Source organism: Plasmodium falciparum (genome assembly GCF_000002765.6).
Source record: "Plasmodium falciparum 3D7 genome assembly, chromosome: 14".
NCBI classification, from domain to species: Eukaryota; Apicomplexa; class Aconoidasida; order Haemosporida; family Plasmodiidae; genus Plasmodium; species Plasmodium falciparum.
Window position 1 is genome coordinate 573649 of NC_037283.1, and position 23852 is coordinate 597500.

At 19.1% G+C, this 23852-nt stretch overlaps 4 protein-coding genes across 4 annotated transcripts; 2 read left to right on the forward strand and 2 right to left on the reverse strand.

Annotated features, from left to right (window-relative positions):
• Positions 1-1847: 1847 nt before the first annotated feature.
• On the forward strand, positions 1848-3407 carry PF3D7_1414400 (serine/threonine protein phosphatase PP1; the record flags this gene model as incomplete). The annotated part of the gene is made up of 5 exons (XM_001348279.1): positions 1848-2112; positions 2218-2541; positions 2750-2901; positions 3097-3231; positions 3369-3407. The coding sequence occupies 5 exons, from the start codon at positions 1848-1850 to the stop codon at positions 3405-3407; spliced, it is 915 nt and encodes a 304-aa protein (XP_001348315.1).
• Positions 3408-4720: 1313 nt separating this feature from the next.
• On the reverse strand, positions 4721-13881 carry PF3D7_1414500 (atypical protein kinase, ABC-1 family, putative; the record flags this gene model as incomplete). The annotated part of the gene is made up of 6 exons (XM_024473352.1): positions 4721-4819; positions 4974-8404; positions 8611-13026; positions 13245-13388; positions 13567-13717; positions 13846-13881. The coding sequence occupies 6 exons, from the start codon at positions 13879-13881 to the stop codon at positions 4721-4723; spliced, it is 8277 nt and encodes a 2758-aa protein (XP_024329197.1).
• Positions 13882-16977: 3096 nt separating this feature from the next.
• PF3D7_1414600 (mRNA-capping enzyme subunit alpha) lies at positions 16978-18540 on the forward strand (the record flags this gene model as incomplete). Its single annotated transcript, XM_001348281.1, has 1 exon — positions 16978-18540. One exon carries the CDS (start codon positions 16978-16980, stop codon positions 18538-18540), a length of 1563 nt encoding a protein of 520 aa, XP_001348317.1.
• An 803-nt stretch (positions 18541-19343) lies between these two features.
• Positions 19344-23498, reverse strand: PF3D7_1414700 (ubiquitin carboxyl-terminal hydrolase, putative; the record flags this gene model as incomplete). Its single annotated transcript, XM_001348282.1, has 1 exon — positions 19344-23498. One exon carries the CDS (start codon positions 23496-23498, stop codon positions 19344-19346), a length of 4155 nt encoding a protein of 1384 aa, XP_001348318.1.
• Between the last annotated feature and the right edge of the window lie 354 nt (positions 23499-23852).

Below are 23852 nucleotides of genomic sequence, written 5' to 3' on the forward strand. Positions count from 1 at the left end.
CAAATATGAAATAATAAATATACATAATCTTTACATATATTTTTTTCTTTTTTTTTTATTTATTTTCCTGTTTTTTTTTTTTTTTTCTTTGCTTTAAAAAATTTTATATATTTAATATGAAAAAAAAAAAAAATATATATATATATAAATATAATACATAATATATATATATATATTATTTATATATATATATATATATATATATATATATATATATATTTAATTGATGATTAAAATATTTCCCATTATAAAGAAAACAGAAAAGAAAGAAGAAAAAAAAAAAAAAAAAAATATATATATGTATATATATTATTCGTAATATTTATTTATAATAATATAACCTTTTTAATATATTGATTTGTTAAAAATTTTTTTTTTTTTTTTTTTTTTTTATGTTTCCATTTTATAAAATACATATTTATAAAATATTATATGTATTATATATATAATATTATAAATATGCACATACAAAAATAAATATATTTTTTTAAAACATATATTTCACATATACATGTCAATTAAAATTGAAAATATAATTGACATTATTACATATTCGTAATATTCAAAAATTAACAATCTTTTAAATTTTATGTAATTTTAAGAAATATAAAATAAAATAAAAGGAAAGGAAAGGAAGTATACATATATAATTATATAATTATATAAATATATTAATATATATATATATAAATATATTTAGAGAAATATACAAAAGAATATTTAAAAAAAAAAAAAAAAAGGAAAACAAAATAAATCGTTTATATATATATATATATATATATAAATTTAATACACACCCAAAAAAAAAAAAAAAAAAAAGAAGGAACAGAACAAAAAGGATAATAAGATATATTATAATATTACTTATATGTATGTTATCATTATATGGGCATAGAGAAATTCAAATAAAAAGGAAGAAATAGAGCAAGCAGAAAAACGAAAAAGAAATAAATAAATATGTGTATTGTTGTTAATATTACGTGAAATATAATCATAGTGGAAAAAGTAAATATGTTTTGTGATATATTGCAATAATTATGAGAAGGAAAAATAATTATAAATTATTTAGGAATATTATTAAAACGTAGTTAAATTTTTTTATATGGATATATATATATATATACATATAATTAAAAAAAAAACAGAAAAAATAAAAAACCAGAAATTAATAATATTCAAGATATAACGATAACGTTTATATCAAATTGTCCTTCTCATATACAAAAGAAGAGAAAAGAAAAGAATAATAATTATTCTTTGTGTAGTAGTTATAAAGACAGAACTTAATTTGAAGAGTTATATTGTAAATGAGGTGTATATATTAAATAAATAAATATATATATATATATATTTATTATATATATATATATATATATATATAATGTTTATATAATATAAAAAATTATATATACAAGATTATATTTGTATATGTAACTTTCTTTTATATCATCTGACAATTTCAAGCAATATAAACCAATGTTTATATTTTTTTTTGTTTTTCAAAATTATTAAGTTATATAATTCATAATAAGAAAAAAAAAATAAAATAAGATAAAAAAAAAAAACAAGGAAAATATATGAAATATGTAAAAAGAATTATTTATAATATATGATAAATATGTATATATATATATAATATTCATAAAATTAAAGGACACATAAAGACGATAGAAAAAAAAAAAAAAAAAAAAAAAAAAAAATACAAAAAAATATTAAAAAAAAAAAAAAAAAAAAATCATATCAAATAAAATAAATTCATTCTTCATGATTAATAAAATAATTGTTGGAAGAATTGTTATTATATCATTTGAAGGATTAATATAAATTTGCTCAAGTAAATATTTATTATGGCATTAGAAATAGATATAGATAATGTAATATCAAAACTAATAGAAGTTCGTGGAACTAGACCAGGAAAAAATGTTAATTTGACAGAAAATGAAATAAAAATATTATGTTTATCAAGTAGGGAAATATTTTTAAACCAACCAATTTTATTAGAATTAGAAGCACCAATAAAAATATGTGGAGATATCCATGGACAGTTTTATGATTTGTTAAGGTTATTTGAATATGGTGGATTTCCACCCGATGCAAATTATCTATTTTTAGGTTAAAATAAAAGAAAAAAAAAAAAAATATATATATATATATATATATATAAGTTGGCATATATATCTTTTTATACATGTACATATTTTTTGTTCCTTTTTATAGGTGATTATGTGGATAGAGGAAAACAAAGTTTAGAAACCATTTGTTTATTATTAGCATATAAAATAAAATATCCTGAAAATTTTTTTTTATTAAGAGGTAACCACGAATGCGCTTCAATAAATAGAATATACGGATTCTATGACGAATGTAAAAGAAGATATAGTGTGAAATTATGGAAAACATTTATTGATTGCTTTAATTGCTTACCTGTGGCAGCTATTATTGACGAAAAAATTTTTTGTATGCATGGTGGTTTATCACCTGAATTAAATAATATGGAACAAATAAGGAAAATAACTAGGCCTACTGATGTTCCTGATAATGGTATTTTGACAAATGATATGAATAAATAGAATGAGGAAAATATTAAGTATATATAATGTGTGTGAATATGTTTTTTTTTTTTTTTTTTTTTTTTTTTCATTATATTATATGCCCCATTAAACAATATATATATATATATATATATATAAAAGTATATGTATATGTGTTTATTTATTTATTTGTTATATTTATTTTTTTTTTTTGATAGGTTTATTATGTGATTTATTGTGGTCTGATCCAGAAAAAGAAATTAATGGGTGGGGAGAAAATGATCGAGGAGTTTCTTTTACCTTTGGTCAAGATGTTGTTCATAACTTTTTAAGAAAACACGAATTAGATTTAATATGCAGGGCACATCAGGTAATATATTAAATAAATGTTTTTTTTTTTTTTTTTTTTATTCTATATGACTACTAATATGTGTTTGTTAATATGTGATTGTTTGTAAATTAAATTGTATATTTTTATAAGAAATATATATATATATATATATATATATATATATATGTATATATTCTTATTATAACATTTGTGTAATTTTTTTTTTCTAAATAGGTCGTGGAGGATGGATATGAATTTTTTGCAAAGCGCCAATTAGTTACATTATTTTCTGCTCCTAATTATTGTGGAGAGTTTGATAATGCCGGTGCAATGATGAGTGTTGACGAGACATTAATGTGTTCGTTTCAAGTATGATATAAGAAAATGAATATTAAATAAATAAATAAATAAATATATATATATATATATAGACAAGAATGTATTTTAATATTTACATATTTTATATATTTTTATATTTTCACGTTTACATTTATTTCTTTCTTTAGATTTTAAAACCAGTGGAAAAAAAGAAAGCAGCAAATTAAAAAAAAATATATTACAAAACTTAGGATCCTAATATATTAATTGTAAAATAATAACATTATTAATATACATAATAAAAATTTTGATATATATGTTTTAATATATTATCATATATTTCTTTTTTTTTTTTTTTTTTTTTTTTCTTTTTTTTTTCTCTTTTTTTTTTTTTTTTAATTTATATTTGTTATAAGATATTGTTTTTGCATGTTTATGTATATACATAATATATATATATATATATATATATATATATTAATGTATATATTTTTTCATAATTGTTTACTCAAATATATATATATATATTTTTTTTTTTTTTATTTATTTATTTATTTATATATATATATATATATTTTTTTTTTTTTTATTTATTTATTTATTTATATATATATATATATATTTTTTTTTTTTTTTGAACAAAACAAATATTATCTATAAAAGTAGTATTTTTCTTTTCTTATCTGTTCTTTTTTCTATTTTTTTTTTTTTTTTTTTCCATTATATATATATATATATATATATATTATACATATTTTTATATAGTTTTATATAAAATAGACATGTATATGTTTAAAATTTAGTTAAATATATATAATATATACATATATATATATATCAATATATATATATATATATATAATATATATAATGTTTTATATGTTTTAAAAAATACATATATATATAAATATATATATATATATATTTATTATTTAAATTATTAATATGAATTTTATTTATGTATTTATTATAAAAACATTTTAAACGCAAGGAATAAAAAAAAAAAAAAAAAAAAACAGAAAATAGGAAATAAAAACAAATAAAATAAAACAACGAAAAATATTAAAATTAAAAAAAAAAAACTGTTTCATATTAAATAACACATATATATAGTATATGAATCAAATAAATTATTATCTTAATGATTTATATATGCAACATAACATTTACGCTATTTATATTTAATTTAGCCATATATTTCTTTTTGTCGGAAATAAAAAATAAATAAATAAATATAAATAAAAAAATAAAATAAAATAAAATAAATCTCTTTCTAGTATAATAATTTTATAAAATTCTATGTTAAAAATAAATTTGTATAATTTGACAAATTAAAAAATAAAGGGGAATTATTAAGAGTATATTCCTGTGTCTACTGGGTAAAAAAAAATATATATAATAATAAAAAAAAAAAAAAGTACAACTAAAAAAATTAGGAAGAAATAAACACATATATATAATATATATATATATGTGTGTGTATTACGAATTGTAGGACGACAAAAAAGATGCTTTCTTTTTTCTGTCATTTTTTTTAATTTTAAAAAACTTTGACAAGTTCAGACATTTTGACAGGCACTTTCCATTGAGGTTTCAATCCGTATAGTTTTAATATAAATTCTAATAAGAGATGACACACCTAAGAAAACGATAGAAAAGAAAGAAAAAAAAAAAAAAAAAAAAAATGAATAAATTAAATAAATTAAATAAATTAAATAAATTAAATAAATATTGAGACTTAACATATATCATATATAACACATAATTGTTGAATTATTTTCATTTTCTATTACGTCTGCTCCTTTAAAAACGTCAGATAAAAGTATTGTGATAGATAAATCAATTTCTGGAAATGATATAGCCAAACATCCTGAAAAATCGGATTGTCCATATCCAACAATTTTTTTTTTTTTTTTATTTATTTTTTTTTTTTTTCTAGATTCTACATTTTTTTTTTTATATTTATTTTTTTTTTTATATAAATTAAATTCATCATTAATATTAGCATTATATTCACATTCAAAAAGTTGAAAACCCATACCCCATGTTCTACTCATAGCTCCTGTTAAAATCAATGCCTCTACACTTTTATCAATAGTATATTTCTTTCTTATTTTATTAATAATATAAGATGGAAAAAAAAATTCGTTATTCACAAATGCAAATAATTTACATAATGCTTTTGCTGTAAATCTACCATTGATTGGTATAAATTTATCCAAAATTTTTTTTGAATCATAAATTAATGGATCTAAAATATATGGTTTCGATTGCATTAATTGGAATAATGATATATATTTATTATATTGTTTAATATTAAAATTATCTACATACATTTTAAGTTTGTTATCAAAATTTTTATTATCATTTAGTGATGATTTCTCTTGATCATTCTTTATATTATTACTACTATTATGAATATAATTATTTTTATTATTTTTATTTTTTTCCTCATTTTCATTTTCCTTATTATGTGCTGCTCCCTTTTTTTGTACCTTCCCATTTGACTTTAACATTTCTAATTGATTATTCACATCCTCTTGTGTTACGTTTTCTAATACATTGATATTTCTTCTTGCAAATGCTAGTCGCCAATATACATCCGTTTTTTTATTAATTGTATGATATTCTTTTGATATCACTCCTTTTTTATTTTGATTATATAACTTATTCATAATTAAATATGTTTCTAACCTTTTCTTCCTTTCATTAAAACGTCGTAATTCTTTTAGTTCTCTTCTCGTTTTTTTCTTATCATAAAATATATAATCTTTTGTATTCTGATTACTTTCATCATGATAATTATTATATTCAACCATATGTTCATCATAATCTGCATCATCTTCATCATAATAATCAGTAGAATCCGTTTCAGTATCACTAAACATCTCTATATTATCTGAATAATCGTTCATATATATATTTTCTTTATTTTTTTTTTTCATAAGGTTATTATTTTGTTTTTTTAATATTTGGTATTTATATTCTATTAATTTTTTCAACAACTCTTGATCTTTTTTCGTAACCTTTTTTATGAGCTCTTCAGTATCTTGAACAAATTCGTATTTGTCATCGTTTGGTGTTTTTTCCTCTTTCGATTTATTCTCTTCATTTTTATTGTAATCTTCACTACCCTTTTTATTATCTTCAATGATTTTGCACTCTTCAATTGTTTTACCTTCATCAGTTGTTTTACACTCATCAGTTGTTTTACACTCATCAGTTGTTTTACACTCATCAGTTGTTTTACACTCATCAATTGTTTTACCCTCATCAGTTGTTTTACCCTCATCAGTTGTTTTACCCTCTTCAATTATTTTACCCTCTTCAATTATTTTACCCTCATCAGTTGTTTTACCCCCATCAGTTGTTTTACCCCCATCAGTTGTTTTATTCTCTTCTTTTTTTTTATTCTCTTCTTTTTTTTTATTTTCGTCCTCTTGCTTTTGTTTTATACTTCTTATAAATGCTTCATTTGCCTCTCTAATATGATCGCTTTTTTTTTTTATATGATCTTTTAATTGTTTGATATATTCGAACAATTTTTTATATTTTTTATTTCTCTTATGATATTTATTATATTTTTCTTTCAATAGACTATTTGCTGATTCTTCACCACTCGTTTTTGTATCCACATTGTTAAATAACTTTCTGATATTTTTATCAAAATTATATTTATAATATTTTCTTCTTTCTTCTAAATTATAAAAATATTTATCTTCATTACTTAAACATTTCACTTCTTTTTTCTTTTTTGTCTTATTATTTTTATCTTGAAAAGTATTCAAGATAGTGTTTGTAAAGAAGCTCATTTTGTTAGTATTATTAGTTTCATTGTTATTTATATTATTCATATTATTTACATTATTAACATTATTTACATTATTATTATTATCATCATAATTTATGACGACCCCATTAGCATTCATATAATTTACACTTTTCTTATTACTAATATAATAGTTTAAGTAATTCATACTACTATTACTATAATTATTTATATTGTTAATATTCTCCATATAAGAATTTTTCATTACATGGTGTGATTCATTTCTACAGTCACTATAACTATGTGATCTCTTACCTCTTTCTTCAAATAAAAATAAATTATCTTTTTTATTATTTTTATGAACTGGTTCTTTTTGATTAGATAACATTACTTTATTAAATTTGTTCATATTAAATTTTTTATCATAATTTTCTTTTAATATATATTTATTGTTGTAATTATAAATATAAGGGCTAGAACTCACCATAATATTGTTATTATTATTATTATTATTATTATTATAACTATTTTTCTTTTTATTATCATTGGGATTGAAATTTATATTATCACTATTAACATTATTATTTTCCTTATCCATATTATTGTAGTTTCTTATTTTACTACTATTTTTACTATTACTATGACTATTATAAAAACTATTATAAAAACTATTATTATAACAACTATTATTCAGACTATTACTTTCACACATATTATTATCTACACAATTAGCCTCTACATTTCTGTGATCTAAGTTATTTTCTATATTATCATATTTCTTAGATGATAGAAAGAAATTTTTCAAAAAAATATTCTCATTATTTTCATACATATTTTTTATAGAATCATTTATTTTCTTCGTTTTTAATTTTAAATTATCTACATGATTCAGAAATTTATTTTTAAAACTAAAGGATTCTTTATTCCTTAAGGTACTTTCAAGAAGATTACTTGAATCTAATTTTCTTGCATTTTCATTATCTATAAGTTCGTTATTTATTAAAATATTCATTTTACATTCTATATTAGATGGATTCTTATTTAAAGAATCCTTTGATATTTCAATTTTATTATTATTCCTTTTATTCTCATATTCATTCTTAATATTATTATAATATTCATTGTCTTCTTTCTCTTCTATAATGTCATGATAAACATCATTCGTTTTTATGTTACTATCATCATTATCATGGTTTAGTTCTATTTTGTCTTCATATGTTTCAATTATATCTTCATACGTTTCAACTATGTCATCATACATTTGTTCGTTTTGTTGACTCGGTTGGTTTTTCTGTTCATTCGTTTGATCTTTCTGTTGATTCGTTTGGTCTTTCTGTTCATTCCTATCTACTTTCTTCATTTCTGCAATGTCTCTTTTTTCAAAATCCATTTTGGTTTTACTTCCCTTTTGATCTTTCTTATCCTTATTTTTTTTTTTCTCCTTCTTACTACCATCTATAAATAAACAAAAAATAAATAAATAAATAAATATATATATATATATATATATATATATATATATTACATATTACATATTACATATTACATCTTTATGAATATATTTTTTCTTTATATATCAATTTTGATGTGTTTATTTTTTTTTTTATTTTTTTTTTTTTATCTATTCACTTGTTCTTATTTTATTCTATTTATTGTGTTACCTTTAATTTTTTTCTTAGAATAATACACATCTACACTTATACTTCTTTTTTTGGATAAAACTTTTTGATTACTATCAAATTTTTTTTTGTTAGATATGGTATTCTTTAAATTAATATTTTCAAACTTTAAAAGTTCCGCGTTCATAATATAAAAATTCATATCATCATTTATATCGTCTATAAAGTTGGAAATAGTACTAGACTTTTTAAATTTCTTACCACCAATAAATGAAGTTGACTTGTATTCATTATTTTTTAAAGCACCGGTTGTATAATCCTTCATCATGTTAGGCCATTTATCCATAACAATAGATTTCTTATCTATAACATTTGTCTTTTTATCCTTTATATATTTTTTTGTTTTATCTAAATTATTATTACTAAGACCACCAGTGGTATTTACATTATTTTGATTGTTGACATTTTTCTTTTTTGAATCTTCGTATTTTTGATTTTTTAATAATTCTGAAGGTATAGGTACAAACATTTCTTCAGTCAAATTTAATGGTTTCACTATATATTTATATATATACTCATAATAATGTAATCCTGATATATTATGTATTAACTCAGATATAATATACGTATCGATTAAATATAAATACTCTCCATATTTCGACGTCTTATCTGAACTCTTATAATGCTTAGAGTTCTCAATCATATTTATCATTTGATCGTAATCTATAAATTTGCTTAACGTTATTTTATCATGAAAAGGTTTCTTAATAAAACACTTTAAAGTTAATATATCTTTTATCGTTATATTTTTTTTATTATTACATATAAATCCATCCCAGTAATTACAAATATGATCGTTAATAATATTTTTGAAATTTCTTATTTGTTTGCTTTCTATACTTTTTATAAAGTTTTTCTCATCAATATAACTTTGTTTTTTTTGTATTAAGGTATCCATTTTGTTATATGATATATTTGGATATATATTTATGGATTTATTTGGATTGGACTCTGTATCTTTATTACTTTTATTTATATTATTATCATGATGGTGATGGTGGTGATGATTATGGTGATGATTATGGTGATGATTATGGTGATGATTATGGTGATGATTATGGTGATGATTATGGTGATGATTATGGTGATGATTGTGATTATTATGATTATTATGATTATTATGATGATGTACATCATCATTATTGTGATCATGTATATAATTTCTCCCTTTATATTTATCATCCTTTTTGTATTCGCTCATACAACTAACCTTACTATCATTAGGTAGATCATCATTAATTTCTTTATATTCCACATCATCTTCTATCCTTTCAATCATACTTTTGTAACTATTCCTACTCATACTACTGATCCAACTAACATTATTATTATAACTATTATAACTATCAAAACTTATGAAACTATTGACAGATAAAGGACTTATAATATCCTTGCTCTCACCAAACTCTTCACATTTAATTATATTTTCATTAACATTTGCTGAAAAATAATCGTTTTCTATTTTATTAAATTCATTTAATTTTTCGGTAATATAATTATTTTCATTATCTGTTTTATTATCATCAGCAACTTCATCCTCTACATCTTCTTCTTCATAAAGTTTATTGTTATTTTTCATATTGGATGTTTTTTCATTTGCATTGTGTTTACTTTGATCCATTTCGTTTAATAATTTATTATTATTATTATTATTATTATTATTATTATTATTATTATTATTATTATTATTGTTATCCTTATTATTGTCCTCATTATTATTGTTTTCCTCATTATTATTTTTATCCCTATCATTGTTTTGCTTATTATTATTTTTATTCTTTTCCTTACCTTTACCCTTATCCTTATCCTTATCCTTTTCGTTTATCTTCATTTTAATTTTTTCATCGGATTGATTTTTGTCCTTCGCACTTGATTTAATTTTTATCTTTTCATTTATTTTTTCTTGAATTTTTTGACTTATCTTTTCCCCTAGCTTATCCTTTTTCTTATCCATACCGAGCAGAATACTTTCACCTGACGTTTGTTCATTTACTGAGTTACATATAAGATGATATAGAGCTATATTTAAAATAATTTTGTTTAATGAATATCCATTAAATAAAGAATGTTTTGTTATAGGCCTTTTATCTGTTGTACTTGTAATTCCTACACATGTATTAACAACTAGCTTTTTTTTATGTATAATGGCTACTTGACATCCTAATATTTTTTTTTTTTCATATAATGTTTTTATAAATTGATGAATTCTTTTTTCTACAAATGTATTTGGACATTTATCTATTGGTATTGTGTGTATACTATTATTTATTGGTATATATATTTTTTCTAAAGCTTCTTTAGCTCTTCTGGAAAAAATATTTAAATAATTAATTTTTACATTTAATTGTGTACATAATCCATGTAATAATGATGCTACTCTCATAAAAAATATAATATCTTTAGGTACATCACTTATCGGATTTTTATCCATAACATCTTTTTTTTCAATATTTTTTAATATTTCCATATTCTTATTACTCTTATTTGCTTCATCAATTGTATTAGCACTACCAAATTCCTTTTCTCCTTCATTACCTTTACTTTTAGATTCTTCTAATTTGCTTAAAAAGTATGTTTTCAAATTCTCAATATATATTTCAGGATCGTATGTAAAATCTTCTTTAAAGCAGAAACCCATATCTTCAAAGGCTTCTATAATATTTAATACATTCATACAACTAATATTATAAACTAATTTACAAAAGGCGAATTTCATTACGCTATCTAATTGTTTAATTAAACCCCAATCAATAATAACAGGTACAAAATTATATTTTGCATTTTTTCTTTTTTTTAAATCTGATAGTTTGAATTTGGATTTGTATATCGGACCACTTTTGTTTTTCTCTTTCTCACCATTAGAAATATTGTTATTATTATTAACAATATTATTATTATTAATATTATCATTATTAATATTATCATTATTAATTTTATCATTATTAATATTATCATTATTAATATTATCATTATTAACATTTTGATCATTTTTATTGTCACACTTACTACCTTTAACCACTTTTTTATCATTACCTTTAATTTGTAGATCCGTTTTAGTCTCGGATTTCATCTTGACTAACTCCTCCATATTGTTAACAAAAGAAAACATCGTTGTTTCTCGAGATTCCATAATACTATTTTCACTAGCTTTGTTAGAATCCCTATTTTGTGTTTTCCTACTTGTCGCAATAGATGTTACTCCACTTCTTGATTGATCGCATGAAATATATTCATGGGATATTGAGAGACAATTTTTCATATTATCTAAACCATCACTCATATTTTCCTTCAAAATATATTCATAATCTTCTTGATTCATTTTATCGGAATCTACATCTTGATTAAGTGAATAATCAACAAAACTAAAAGATTTATGAAAAGGATTCGAAAAATTATTAGGAGCTCTCATTTTATCAATATTATATCTTGAATCCACAAAATGATCCATCAATGAAGCATTAGATGAAGATACACTTTTGGAATAACTTGTAAATTTTATTATATTTTTCATATCACTACTATTATTTTGTAATTTGGGATTGTTTGTTATAATATCTTCATTTTTATTTTCACAATAATTTATATCATTATTATTATACATATTTTTTTTCTTTTCTTCTCCTTTTTCTCTTTCTTTATTTATTTCTAGTTTTTTTTTTTTACAACTTCTTAACTTTTTCTTAGAATTCCTATTACTTTTTTTATGATTTTTTTTTCTCTTGTTCATATATATATTTTCATTTTTCATTTTCATTTTCGAGTTATTTATTTTATCTTTATTATATTTTTTTTTCCTTTTTCTTTTTTTCTTTTCTTCCATCATGACTAATATATTTCCCGGATGTGGGTCCCCATGAAAAAAACCATCATTATGTATTTGATAAGCAAAATAGTCAATAATTTTATAGACCATTTTATATGTATCTACATTATATTTTTTAAGTAATTCAGTATCAGTTATTTTAAAGCCTTTAATATATTCCATAACCAATACCTTAGAAGTTGTATGAGCACAATAAATTTTAGGTATTTTTACAGGGATACCTGATTTTTTAAAACTGTTATAAGCTAACAATTGATGATATAATTCATATTTATAATTTAATTCTCGAGAAGCAGAATCTTGCCATTCATCTATAAAATCTGTAAAATAAAAATTCTTATCTATTAATCCAAATGCCCAAGACACTTTTTTTAAAGTACTTATATCTGATGACAAAAACTGATCTATTCCTTCATGTTGAATTTTTATTATTACATTATAATCCTTATGCTTTCTACTGTCTATATCGCATATATGTTTATCATATTTTTTTAATTTCGCTTTATGTACTTGTCCAATGGAAGCGCTAGCTAGTGGTTCTTTATCGATGTATTCAAACATTTCATAAATGTTACCTAGGAATCAAACAAAAAAAAAAAAAAAATACATATATTTATATATACATATACGCATACTTTTGTACATAAATTTATACATACATATACGAATACATTTGTACATAAATTTATACATACATATACGCATACATTTGTACATAAATTTATACATACATATACTCATACTTTTATGCATACATAGACACATTTATTTTTTATTTTTTTTTTTAAATTACCTAATTCCTTTTTTAAAATATTTTCTATTTTATCAAATGAAGACGTAGGCATCATATCTTGCAGCTTCGTAAATTTTTCTATATAAGCAACAGGCATGATATTTTCCTGGGTACTTAAAAATTGTCCTACTTTAACCCACCAACCTATTTATAATAAACAAACAAACAAATAAATAAATAAAGATAATATAAACGTGTAGTGGTATTTTTTTATAAAATATGAAAAATAGACAACGCATTCATGTATTATATATTTATATTTATATATATTATTTTTTTTTTTTTTTTTTTTTTTTTTAACTTTTATAATAATATTCCTTACCTCTTAATTCATATATATTATTTAACATCTTTGTAGCAAATTCTTCATGCTTCTTTTCCCAGTATTCATTTTTTTTCTCCACCGGCATTTTTTTGGATTTCCTCAAAGCGTTCTTATATTCTACATACAGACTACTACAGTACCATATTGTCTAAAAGGAAAAAAAAAAAAAAAAATAAAATAAATAATTAAAATAAAATAAAACAATATAATATAATTAATTCAACAAAGTATATATATTTAATTTTATTTTTCTTTATTTTTTTTTTTTTTTCCTACCCGAATTCTACGATTCCATTGATCATATTGATTCATTTTTCTATAAGATTTGCACACAACTTATTCTATTAAAAGAACAAGTACCAATTAAATATAAAAAGTTCTTTTTTTCTTTTCTTTTTTTTAGAAATAAAAAAAAAAAGTGAAACACACCAAAATATGTGATCACATTTATCAATTGGTTTACTTAATAAATTTTTAAAAAGGATAAAAATGAAAAGAATGTAAGAACACCATATTTTTCCCTCTTCAAAAATATATACATATATATATATATATATATATATATATTATTTTTAAGTAAACAAATATATTGTTATAAATTTTTATATAGAAAAAAAAAGAAAAAAAAAAAGAAAAAAAAAAAAGGTAATAAAACCAACAAAACAAATATAAACAATATGATGTAATATTATATATAAAAATTAACAACTAATTTATATTATGTCTACTTTTATAACATATTATTATTTTTTTTCAAAAAAAAAAAAATAAATAAATAAATAAATTAAAACAATAAATGATATAAAAATTTACAAAAAAAATTACTTCAGTATTGTAATTATACCATATCATACAATTTTTTCTTTTTTTTTTTAATCATATATAAATAAAAATATATATATATATATATATATATATATATATATATATATATGTGTATATTCATTTATATGATAAATATATAAATTTATAAAAATTTATATATATTTATTATATATATAATGAGAAACCGTTTATATGAATGAACACATTTTTTACATAACGGTATATTATTTTTAAAATATGTAAAAACAAAAAAAAGAAAAAAAAGAAAGAATATAAATAAATAAATGGAAGTAAAATAAAATAAAAAATATAACAAATGTGAAAATATTTATTTATATATTATGTGTAACAGGAATATAAAAAAATATAAATGTATATATATATATATATATATATATATATATATATATATAAAATATATTTATTGCATTTACATTATAATATTATAAATATGCACAGTAAAATATAAAAATTTGAAAGAAATAATAAATCAAAGAAATCATTACATTAATTATAAATTTTTACAAATTCAGCAGAAGTATAATGTAAATTTGTATATCATTCTTTAACATAGAATAAAATAAAATCACATAAAAAAAGTATTTGTTTTATTTTTTTTTGTTTTTTCTTAATTTCTACATAATCATATATTATATAATATATTATTAATATGTACACTATAAATTAATAAAATAAGATAAAACATATTTATATCTGAAGATTTTTTTCATAAATATATATATATTATTTTACTTCTTTTTTTTTTTTTTTTTTTTTTTTTCTTTTATTAGACTTTTTCACATTATATTATATATATATATATATAATCAAAGCCGCATCCTTTAATATATATTAAAAAAAAAAAAAAAAACAATTTATACGTTATCAAAAATTTTTATATTTTTATCTTTTTTATTTTCCAAAAAAAAATGGAAATATATGTATCAAATAAACTTAAGGCATTCAGATTGTAAAAATATATACATATATATATATATATATATATATATATGTATGTAAAAAAATAAAGTAATAACTACACACATTTATAAAAAAGTATAATAAAAATTAAAATAAAAAAATAATCAAATTTAAGTTTATTTACATGTAAAACAAAACTAAATAGAAAAAAAAAAAAAAAAAGAATACCAAAATGCATATATTTTAAGTCTTTTAACTACATAATGTATAAAGTAAGAATATTTATATAATGGTAAATTTTTTTTTTTTTTTTATATATGAAAAGATTGATCCATATTATCATATTTACAAACATATTAATAAATATAAATATATATATATTATATATATATATATATATATATATATTCATTCAATTAAAATACAAGAATTAAAATACCGATTGAATTCTATATCAAACATGAAAATTAAAACATTAATATGTTATATAATAATATATTCATATATAGAATAAACGAAAAAAATAATATTAAACATACAAAAATACATAATTATATTTATATATATATATATATATAATATACATATGTATTATATATATTATACATATATATTCATATATTTAGTTGATGTTCTGAAAAATGTATAAACATTTCAATTAAATATTAATTATTTTTATTTTATTTTAATTTTTTTTTTTATTTTTTTTAGTTATTTTATATGACGAACATATATATTTATTACATATATATATATATATATATATATAATATATATATATATATTAATATTAATCCAGCATATATAGATAAATAAATATATATATGTATTATCTATGTATATATTTTATATATAAATATAATATTATATATGTATGTATGTATTAAAAAATATCCACAATATTATTTCTATTTTTTCTATTATTATTTTGTAATAAAGATATAATAATATTTTATAAACAAATAAAATTGTATCTATAAACATTTGAAAAGATATTTCTATTTTTCCAAATAAATATATATAGGATGTTATTCATTTATTTATTTTTTTTTTTTCTTATTTTCTATAAAAGAATATAAAAAAAAAAGAATAACTTATTATTCTTCCACTTAAATAAATATATTTAAGAATTAAATAAAAAAAAAAAACGTAAAAATGTACTTTTTGTATATAACCTATAATTGTAAAAAAATGTATATATCAATGTAAATATTTCCAAAAAGATATTTATGAAATATCTTTATCGTTTTATTTTTTTTTTATTTTTTTTTTTTATTTCTTTTTTTTTTTTTTTTATTATTATTTTTTTTATTTTTTATTTTTTTATAATTTTTTATTTTTTTATTTTTTTATTTTTTTTTTTATAATTTTTTTTTTTTTTATTTTTTTTTTTTTTTTTTTTTTCCAAATGGCTAGTTCAAGAAAATAATTAAGTCAAATAAAACAATCAATACAAAGTATATGTTTACGAATATGGCAAAATAATGAGAATATCATACATTTAATATATATAAAATTAAAACAAAACAAAATAAATAATCAATTAAACAACATACGTATCTCATTTATATATATATATATATATATATATATATATATATATTCTCCTTTCTTTTTAATTTTTTTTTTTTTTTTTTTTTTTTTTTTGTATTTTTCATAAAAATGATCACGAGTACATATCACCCTGGAGAAAAAATTGAGAATGAGTTTTTGAAGGAAAAAATTCGCTCCAAAATTAACGAAATGTTAAAATGGAAAAGGAGAGGTTTCCCAGGTTGTAATCCTGTATCTTTAACAAATCATAATATAAAAAATTTATTTACGAAAGAGTATTTAATATGTGAGAAGACGGATGGAGTACGGTACTTTTTATTTATAGCATCAAATACAACATTTTTGATTGATAGGAATTATGAAATTTTTAAGAATGATATGCATATACCTACCATAGAAGATTTATCCAAAAAACAACAACTAACTTTATTAGATGGAGAATTAGTTGAAGATATTATATATAATGAGAAGACTGGTGTAGAAGAAAAAAAAATTGTGTATTTGATATATGATGGTTTATATATACAAAGAAAAGATATAACAAATTTATCTTATTTTGAAAGATTAACCAATGTGTATAATTATGTTATAACACCTTTAAAAAAATATAAAAAGTCTCAAAAAAATAAAAAAAACAAAAATAATTTACAAACTAATCATGAAAATGAATCTCTATATATTGAACTTGATGAAAAAGATAATATTAAAAAAAGAAAAAGTAATTTAAATAATATGTTAACGGAGGAGGAAAATGTATTGATATCTCATAAAAAAAATGACCATCCACATATTAATAATAAAAATATGAACGCTGTTAATGTGAACGGTGTTGATGTGAATGGTGTTAATATAAATCAAGACTTTAATAATCATAATGAAAACAATAATTTATTGATGAATCAGGGAATTCTTATCGACGAAAATAATAATGGGATACAGAACATTGGAACGAATGATAATATAAATTCTTTAAATAATTGTAACTTACTTTTGTACAAACGTGAAGAACATAGAGAAGAAAAAGAATATGAGGAAGAAGAAGATGAACGTTCCTATTCATCTGATGATACTGCTTCAACAATACATGAGGAAGAAATTCCTTTTGAAATATATTTAAAAGATTTTTATCCAATAGAAAAAATATGTGAACTTATAAAAATTATGAAAAAGCTACCTCATTATTCTGATGGTATTATATTTACACCTTTACATTCTCCTTATATAACAGGTAATTTTTATCAACTCCTAAAATGGAAACCTCTAAATTTAAATACAGTCGATTTTGGTATAGAAACTATATACGATGAATATAATATTCCTAGTAAATTTGAACTCTTTATATCCATAAACGGAGTAAGGACATCTTATAAATGTTATCTTGCTGAATATGGAGATGTCTACAAAGAATTGTTACAATTAGCTATTTCTAATAAAATATCACATTACATTATTGAGTGCTATTATGTTTCCAAAAATATCTTCTCAATTTGTAAAGGTGAAAATGGTAGAGAACAAAAAGTAGAAGGCGGATGGATAGCTCAAAAAATAAGATTCGATAAAAATATTCCAAATGATATATCAACACTAAATAAAGTTATACAAAGTATACTGGATAACATTACTATAGATTCATTAATCAAAGAAATATCCAGAAATAGAAAAGCAAAGTAAAAAAATTAAAACACCAAAAAAAAAAAAATTTTTTAAATATACCCTATAAGTGGTATCCACATATATATATATATATATATATGTATATTTTTTTTTTTTTTTTTTTTTTTTTGTAAAATTTATTTTTTTGTGCCCGCTGTGTTCATATAAGAAAAAAAAATAAATAAAATATAAATAAATGCATAAATTTTTATCTTTAAAACTGATGAATTTCAAAACAGTGTACATTAATATATATATAATATATATATATATATATAAAGACAAATGTATTTTGATTTAAAGCTTTATTATATGTTATACATAAAAAGGGAAAAAAAAAAAAAAAAAAAAAAAAAAAAACTTAATTTTACATTTTGTTACAGTGAAAATAATAAATAAATAAATAAATATATATATATATATATATATATATTAACAAATTCATAGGTATAAACATGACGAATTGGTCAATATCATGTAATAAATTACACAAATATTCTTAGGAAAAAAAAATTGAGAAAAAAATTGATTGGATTGGATTATATTTGTTTTTTTTTTTTAATTCGAAACAAAAAAAAAAAAAAAAAAAAAAAAAAGGGAAATATATAAAAACATCACAAAAAAAAATATAAACAAAAGGAAAATTGAAATATAACGTATAAGGAAAAAATATACAATATGTTATATATATATATATATATATATATATATATATTGATAAATATTATTTTTTTTTTTTTTTTTTTTTTATAACAACCCAGTTACCAAAATTGACATAATGATAGCATAACAATTCATCTCCATATAACTAAAGGTTAACATTAATAACACAAAGATTTATTTATAAATTTTTCCTTTGGCATTGTTATTCTTTCTTTGAATTTTACTCTCTTTTCAAAAACAGGTAAATTGATGTCGAAATTTTTTTTTTCTAAAACATCAACATATTTATTATAAAAATCGATAAATTCCGGATTTATACATGTATATATAAAAACGTATGCATTCTTTACACAGTTTAGTATATCTTTTTTATTAATATATGAAATATGGTTATCATCACATTGTAAATATATATTATTATTAGATTTGGTTAAAGCGATATAATGTCCATAATCTGTTCCAGAACCTATATGTTTAATTAGTCCAGTTAATTCGAATGAAAAATAATTGTTTTTTTTATTAGAATTTTTTGCATTCCCCTCTTTGAAATTTACATTTGAATGTCGATTATTATTTTCATCATTATTTTGATGAGGGTTATTATTATGATGATCTTTAGCAGGAGAATCAAAATTATGATTATAATTTATAAAATCTGCATTGATATTTGTAGATCCTACATAATATTCATAATAATCTATTTTATATTTATATATAATTTTTTTAAATTGATCGTTTTCTCTATTTACTTTAAAATAATAATATAACATATCAATATCTTTAGATATCCTTAAAGATATATCTTTATATAATTTGGAAAATTTTATTTTCTTTAATTGTTTTATGAGTAGTTTTTTTTTTTCTCGTATCATATTTCTTAACACTTTTGATGTCAATTTATTTTGTATTTGTTTTTGACACATACTTTCTTTGAGATCAATTAAAATATTTTCAATAATTTTTAGGACGTGCATATTTATATTATGATTTCCTCCTCTTAATTTAATACATTGATTAGTATTCATATATTTTTCATTTATCATATATTCTTTATCTTTATTATTAAAAAATATATTTTCATTTTTATTAATATTAGAAATGATATCATCATTTGAACATTCTCTTTTTTTATTCATATTATTTAGGAAAAAATCATTTTCGTAATTTACTTTATTTTTGCTAAATGAATGTTCTGGTATTATATTTTGTTGTGTTAATTTTTCTGGTGTTAGAATATTTTGTCCTTTATTATTATAATTAGTATGAACAAAGTGGTTATTACTTTTTATATTACACGAATTATTCTGATGATATATTTTGTTATTTTTTTTATTAGGTCCATTTGTTGTACTTCCTACACAATTTGTTTTATTCATTTTTTCATATAACGATATAACATTATTATTAAAATTATTTTCAAACAGATCATAATTATTTACATAATATTTCATATCTAAATATAATGGATAAGATATATTTTTGTGATTTTTTACTATATCAAAATTTGAGTTCATAAAGAATCTTTTGATCTGTATAGTTAAAACTCTTGGTAATTTATTAATAACACATTGTTTTGTTGCTTTTTTTTTTTTTTTACATTTTTCACAATAATATCCATTTTCACCTGCTAGCATCTCCTTAGATAAGAAATGCTTTAAAGCATCTTCTAAATTATTAGATGAACTAATATCTAAAGATAATTCATAATATTGTTCATATTTAAGCGATACATTATTACAATTCATACATATGGTTACATTTTTTGATACCCCTGTAAACATTTTCTGTATATATATTGAAGAAAAAAAAGATGTCTTTTCTAAAGAGTTTAGGAAATATCTTAAATATTCATGTACATCTTCTTGATAACCTATATGATAACTATTACACATATATTTTTTTATATAAGGTATTAATACATTTTTTATTACACTTTTTTTTGATATAATATTACAGGCAAATTGTTCAAATAAGCAATAAAAACAAAATGTTTTTTTCTTCCTTTTTTCACAATTTATTGAATGTAATTTATTTAATAAATCTTTACAAATATATGGTATTCTTATAATAGCTTGAATAATACTATTAAAAAAACATATATTCTGACCATAATTATATAATCCAGCACCTTTCGAAACACTAAAGGATGAATCCAAATTTAAATGAATAAGTTCTTTACTTTCTTTAATCTTTATTTCTTTCCATATAAGATATTCTTTGAAGTTCAAACCTTGTTTTGTAATATATTCTGATATCTCCTCAGCATTCATATTCTTTTCATTACCTGTTAATACAATATAATTATTATTATTATTATTATTATTATTGTTGCTAATAATATTACCCTTATTAATAACATGCTTACATATTTCTTCATCATAAATAAAGGTACCACTATTATTACTATCAATACAACTATTTGTACTTGAAACATCTTCAAATATCTCTTCACTTTCATTTTTATTTTTGATATTATATTTTTTGTTATCTTTTTTTTTTTTTTTCCTTTTCTTTTTTACTCTTTCTTCAAGATAATATTCATCCTCATTAACATAATCCATTACATTTTTATTAACACAAGTGTTCATTTTTTTTTTTTTTAATTTTTTTTTTTTCTCATTTGCTTCATCAAAGAAATTACTATTGTCAATATTTTTATCTAACAATTCTGAAGTGTCATTTTCAACACTTTTATATTTTATTTTTTTATCATCATAAATATTATCATTTTTATGCTCATTACTATTATCACTTTTTTTTGTTCTTTTTTCCAAATATGTTTCTCCTTTTATTAATTTATTAATAGACAACACATTAAGATATTTATAAATATTATCTTTATTTTTTGTATTACCCAATTTTATGTTATCCCCTTTGTTCTTTTTTTCATTATCTAATTTGCTTTCATTACACAACTGTATTTTCTTATTTACATTTTTTAAAATCAATTGTCCTTCTTTTTTCTCATTATCATTCATTAATTCTTTGTCTTCCATATTGTTTTCTTTCATAACATATGAATTAACTAAATTATTATTATTTTCTTTTGATTTTGAGTGGTTCAAATATATATCCTCACTACTATGTCTATGATTAATAACATTATTATATATTTTATTTTCCATTTTATTAGATTTGTTTTTATTTAATATTATATAATCATCACTAAGAATTTCTGCTATACTATTATCTTCATTATAAAAATTATTGTTATTATCATTTTCTTTTATATTATTTTTCTTTCCATTGGTTTGATGTTTTAAACTTTTAAAATTCATTTTATATAATTTATTATCACACTTGTTCACTTGTCGTACTTTTTGTAAATCGTCAAAAAAGAATTGAGATTTATTTTGTTCATTTAAATTATTACAAGTTTGTTTGTTAGACATATTTATAGTTGAATATATATCTTTCAGGTATACATATTTTTTTAATTTCTTTTGTATTTTATTATTCTTTATCTTCATACATGTTTTTAAAAAATTAGATATATAATAATGTGACCTTTTTCTATTATACAAAATAGATTTCACAATTTTCTTACATTTTTTTTTTTTTTTTTCTTTTTCAATATTTCTTTTTTCATTCATATGATACATAATGTACGAATTATTACTTTTTAACATTTGAATTTCTTTGTTTATTTGTTTTGATATTAATACATTTTTTTTATTATATTTCTTTTTCTTTATTTTTGTATTCATTTGTTTTATTGGATGGTTATTCTCTTTACATTTTCTGATCAAGTTCATATCATTTTTGTTCATACAAATAAATGAATTATCAATATTTGTATGAAATATTTCATCATGTTTTATTTCCCCATTTAATAATAATTTACTATTTCTTTTATTTGTGGATCCTTTATAAACATTTCTGCAACAACTATTAATCTTATTATTATTATTATTATTATTATTATTTTTATTTTTAATTTTTAATTTGTTGTTATTTGCATTGTTGTATATGTTGCTATTTATGTTATTCTTTTTATCCTTACCTTTTATGTTGAACTTTAAAAATTTCTTACTTCTGGATTTATTACTTATTATATTTTTTTCCTTCCTTCGCTTTTTCTTATTTTTATATAAATTGTTGTTCTTTATACACTTGGATATTTTGTTTTTCATTTTTTCTTCGTCGTTCATAATACATAAGGAGGACTTCCTTTTTTCATTATTTTTAGTATTAGATTCGTTATTATTTCTTATGGAAAATGACGTTTCAATTTTATCTACCGTACTTTCTTTATAGAAGTCCATGTAGTTATTCAAAATTGAAACGTGTATTGCACCTTTAACAAAACTCATAGTATTTATATGTTATATATATAAAATAATACAGTATTAAAAAAAAAAAAAAAAAAAAAAAAAAAAAAAATTTATATTGTAATGTAATACATTTTATACATTTGTTATATTATTTAAAAGATGGACATTGTAATATATTTTTTTTTTTCGATATTTTGTATGTTAACATATATATATATATATATATATATATATTTACATATATATTATACTCAAATGTTATATATAAAAATACATACATATATATAATATATATATATATAATACAAGTTGTATATTAAATATTAAGTTAGAAAACCTACAAACCCTAGAATTAATTCTTAAGGCGTGGTTTTATAATTTTATCTTATTTGA